At 54.8% G+C, this 3834-nt stretch overlaps 2 protein-coding genes across 2 annotated transcripts; both read right to left on the reverse strand.

The window, feature by feature from the left end:
- Positions 1 to 1493, reverse strand: APN1 (DNA-(apurinic or apyrimidinic site) lyase 1; the record flags this gene model as incomplete). The annotated part of the gene is made up of 3 exons (XM_032019989.1): positions 1 to 422; positions 477 to 1088; positions 1148 to 1493. 3 exons carry the CDS (start codon positions 1491 to 1493, stop codon positions 1 to 3), a joined length of 1380 nt encoding a protein of 459 aa, XP_031882885.1.
- A 579-nt stretch (positions 1494 to 2072) lies between these two features.
- On the reverse strand, positions 2073 to 3834 carry DGAT2A (Diacylglycerol O-acyltransferase 2A; the record flags this gene model as incomplete). Its single annotated transcript, XM_032019988.1, has 3 exons — positions 2073 to 3377; positions 3433 to 3545; positions 3792 to 3834. The coding sequence occupies 3 exons, from the start codon at positions 3832 to 3834 to the stop codon at positions 2073 to 2075; spliced, it is 1461 nt and encodes a 486-aa protein (XP_031882810.1).

A 3834-nucleotide genomic window follows, 5' to 3' on the forward strand; every position in this document is an offset into this window, starting at 1 on the left:
TTACTCGCTGTCCTCATCACTCTCGACCTTCTTCTTCCTTCCCTTGGCAGGCGCCTTTTTCGCGCCCTTCGTCCCCTTCTTCGAATCCTTGGCAGCCTTTCGGTCAACCTGATCCTGGATCTTACTCCTCTCGCTGGCTCCTTGCTTCTGTAGCTTCTCCTCGAGCTCCTTAAACTCGTCGCTCTCCGCGTTCATGCCAATCAAGCTCTCCAGCAGCTTGATCTCGTCCGCCCACACCTTCTTGTCCTCGACACTCTTCCCATTCTCGTCCTTACGATCGATGGGCGTCTCGAGGACCATCGGCATGTCTTTGAATGCGTCATTGTTGACCAGTGTGTGGAACGCCCGCAGACCGAGAAAGCCGGTGCCAATGTTGGCATGGAGATCACGATGCGAGGCAAATGGTGCCTTGCTGTCGTTGACTGTCCTTCGTCAGCGTTTTGTTCCTAAAAGTCACCTCGTACAGCACAACTTACGATGGAAAGCCTTCAGGTACTTGTTCCCTACCACCTCATCAAACTCTTTCATCGTCTCCCCAAACACCTCTGGCGTCCGCAAGTCGTAGCCCGCCGCAAACGCATGGCACGTATCAATGCACACGCCCACCCTCTTCTTATCCTCAACCTTGTCGATAATCTCCTTCAAATCCTCAAACTTGGTGCCGATGACGTTTCCCGCGCCCGCCATATTCTCCAACACTGTAATGACGCTCTTAGTCGCCTTATGCGCCGCGTTCAACTGCGCCGCAATCCGCCCACATGCCTCCTCCCTCGCCTCGCCTCCCGTATTGCCTGGGTGAAAGTTGTACAGCTTGATGCCCAGCTGCTCGCAGCGCTGAAGGTCGTCAATGAAACTGGTATACGCCTGCTTCGCCTTGGCGGCGTCTGCCTGCGCGAGGTTGACGAGGTAGGAGCCGTGAGGGAGGACGTGGGCGCCGGCGTCGTAGTCGCTTGCCTTTGCCTGCTCGAGGAACTTCTTCTTGGCGTCGGCCGCGAGAGGCGGGCTCTCCCATTTGCGTTGGGACTTGAGGAATAGGGCGAAGGCGTTGGCGCCGATGTTGACGGCATTCTGAATCGAGTTATCCACACCTGCGAAGAAGACCGTCAGTCAAAAAAATCGTCATAGGAGAGCCGAGGACTGTCCGTACCTCCTGCAGCGCTCACATGAGCACCGATGTACATCGCCTTCTTCAACGAAGAAACGGCTGTTCTGTCTGCGAGAGGCATGTCGTCGTCCTTCTTCGCCTTGCCTTTGGCGGCGGTCTTCCTCTTCTTTGCAGGCTTCTCTTCTTCGGCGCAGCTGCCACACTCCTCTTGCTCGTCGTCCGACTCGACCTTGCGCTTCGGAGCGGCCTTGGGGACTGCAGCGGTCTTGGTCTTGACGGCAGTAGCAGTTGCGCTCTTGGATCCGTTCGCCTTGGTGGTGGTCTTCTCCTCGACCTTGGTCTCGACGACAGCTTGCGCCTTCCTGCGAGCCGACGTACGAGGAGGCATTTTCTCCTCAGTTGTGAATCTGATAAAAAGCCGAGGCTGATACAAAAGGAAGAGTCAGTTTGACAGCTGAGTGTGGTCGGCGAAATCGGGAGGTTTGGTCGGTTCGCAATTGAAGAAGCTGGTTGTAAGCTCAAAAAGCTCGAGGTCAAGTCGACGCGTCAGACGCGATTGAGTTTCCACGTGGTCATGTGACGTCAATCAAACAGCCCCCTGCTCTTGAGCTCGAGCAGCCGCTCAGCGCCGCACCCCACGTTCCCCTTGCAGGTCACAGCTACATGATGATCGAGACCAGACGAAGGCGCGGCGATGCAGAGTCGTTTCACTACTTCAGATGTTCATCGGCTTCGTTTCGCAATGTATATCGGTTATTGATAGTGATGGAATGCTACCTCTATTCAGGCTTACAAATTTCCTATTCTTGTTGCCCCCCTTTTTCCCAATTGACCTCCGGGCGCCAAAACACAAACAAAATTGAGTCTCTCCTCTGACCAACTCCTGGCCAGCAGCGTACGACTAACGTAGTAAGATTGTATACAGGGTGAAAAGGATGTTCCGTCCAATGTTCGAGAGTGTAGCGACTTAAGCAATGAACTGAAGTTCGGCCTTGCGCTCAGGCGCGAACTGATCCTTGTACGTGTCCCAGATCTTCTGCAGCTCGGCAATGTACAGCTCGTGCAAGCGGTCAATCTCCTCCTGTGATGGCTGAGCGGAGGGGGGCGTGGTGACCTTGATAGGCTTTCCGACGACAATATTCAGAGGTCTGCGGTAAGGCATCATGCCCACATCGTAGTTGAGGATACCACGTCCGTGAAGCGCGGGCAAGGTAAACTTGAAAACGCGGAGGACGAACATCTGGAAGTTGTGCACCCAGGGGTGAGTCTTCGGGCTCAGCTGATCGTAGAGGTCATTCTCGCCGAAGCCCAAGACAGGAACCAGATCGGCTCCAGTTCGCAGGGCCATCTTGATGAAACCCTTGCGGCCCTTCAAGATCAGTCTCAGAGTTCCGGGCTGAGCCTCGAGGGACTCTCTGGCTCCGCCAACGACGATGGTAACGGCGCGGCCCATACCCTCGCCATTACGGCCGCCTTTGCTCAAGGTGTTCCAGATCGACTCCTTAGAAACGGATCGGACACCCATTGCTAGAATATAGTCTCGGTACAGTGGGATGCGGAAGTTGTTGTCAAGAGTCAGCAACGAGTTGGTGATTCCCGGAAACTGCTCATCAAAACCAAGAGCGTTGGTCGCAAAAGCGGCGAAAGCGCCGTGGGATATAATTCCATGGGGGTGGTAGCCAAAGATGTACTTCCTGGTGGGTGGCAGATCGTGAGTCTTGTGTAGCTCAGCCGGGTAGTAGTCTGCAAAGAGCCTCCAGATGTAGCGCGAACGCAGCCATTCGGAGCGGTACTTGAGGTTGCCGTCGGATGCGACGCTGGAGAGTGAGAGATGAATCAGGTAAGGAACCAGGAGCGGCCATGTGAAAGGGATGGCGGCGAGGAAGAAGAAGATGGAGACAAATGTCAAGATGGAGAGACCGTGGAACAGAACGGCTCCCGTCTGCAGCCGGCGACTGAAGGGGACCTGAAGAGGTGCAAATCTAATGCCACCAGCTTTCCAGCCGTATCGATGACTGTTCCTCCTGCCGAATGCAGCCAGGGAGAGACGCGGATATTCGTCATCATCCATGCTCTTCACCGTAGTTGACTCCGGTTTATCTACGTCGAAGCCGTCGACCAATGTCTCGTCGGCGGTGCCCTCGCTTCCAAAGCTTCTCTCTGCGTCAGGGGAGTGTCCGTTGCTATCATCGTCGACGTTGCCCTTCGCCACATCTGCGAATGTCGCTTTTCGTTCATCTCGGTTTTCCTTCTTTGGAGTTTCATGAAGGTTCTGATTGTGAATGTCAGTCGGGCTTACAGCTTGACTGTTCCACACTGTATCTTACTGTAGGCTTCTCCTGTTTCTCGGGGGCAGACTTCTCCTGTTTCTCTTGTTTCTCGGGGGTAGGTTTCGGGGCTTCGGTGGTTGCTGGCTGTGATGGCCCAAGCTCTGGAGCTTCTGCAACGACGTTAATCTTGCGATTCCCTGCCTCAGCCGATTGTGCTGCCAGTTGAGGGTTGCTTGGCTTCCGCTCAGCCCTCTTGGACGGCGACTTGGAACGAGCCGACTTCTTGTTCTTAGGCATGGCTGCTTGTAATTTCGTGATGACAGGTGCCTGCTCCGTTCAAAGACAAGCAATGGCCAACCGTGTAACAAAGCGTGTATTGCGGAGGAGGAATGGTATTTATGTGGGTGATCCCTTACCTGGACTGGCGGCCACTTTCCCCGTGTCCCCAATGCTAGACAT

The sequence above is a fragment of the Colletotrichum fructicola genome, assembly GCF_000319635.2.
Source record: "Colletotrichum fructicola Nara gc5 chromosome Unknown KSG_Nara_v1_contig01, whole genome shotgun sequence".
In the NCBI taxonomy this organism is placed as follows: Eukaryota; Fungi; Ascomycota; class Sordariomycetes; order Glomerellales; family Glomerellaceae; genus Colletotrichum; species Colletotrichum fructicola.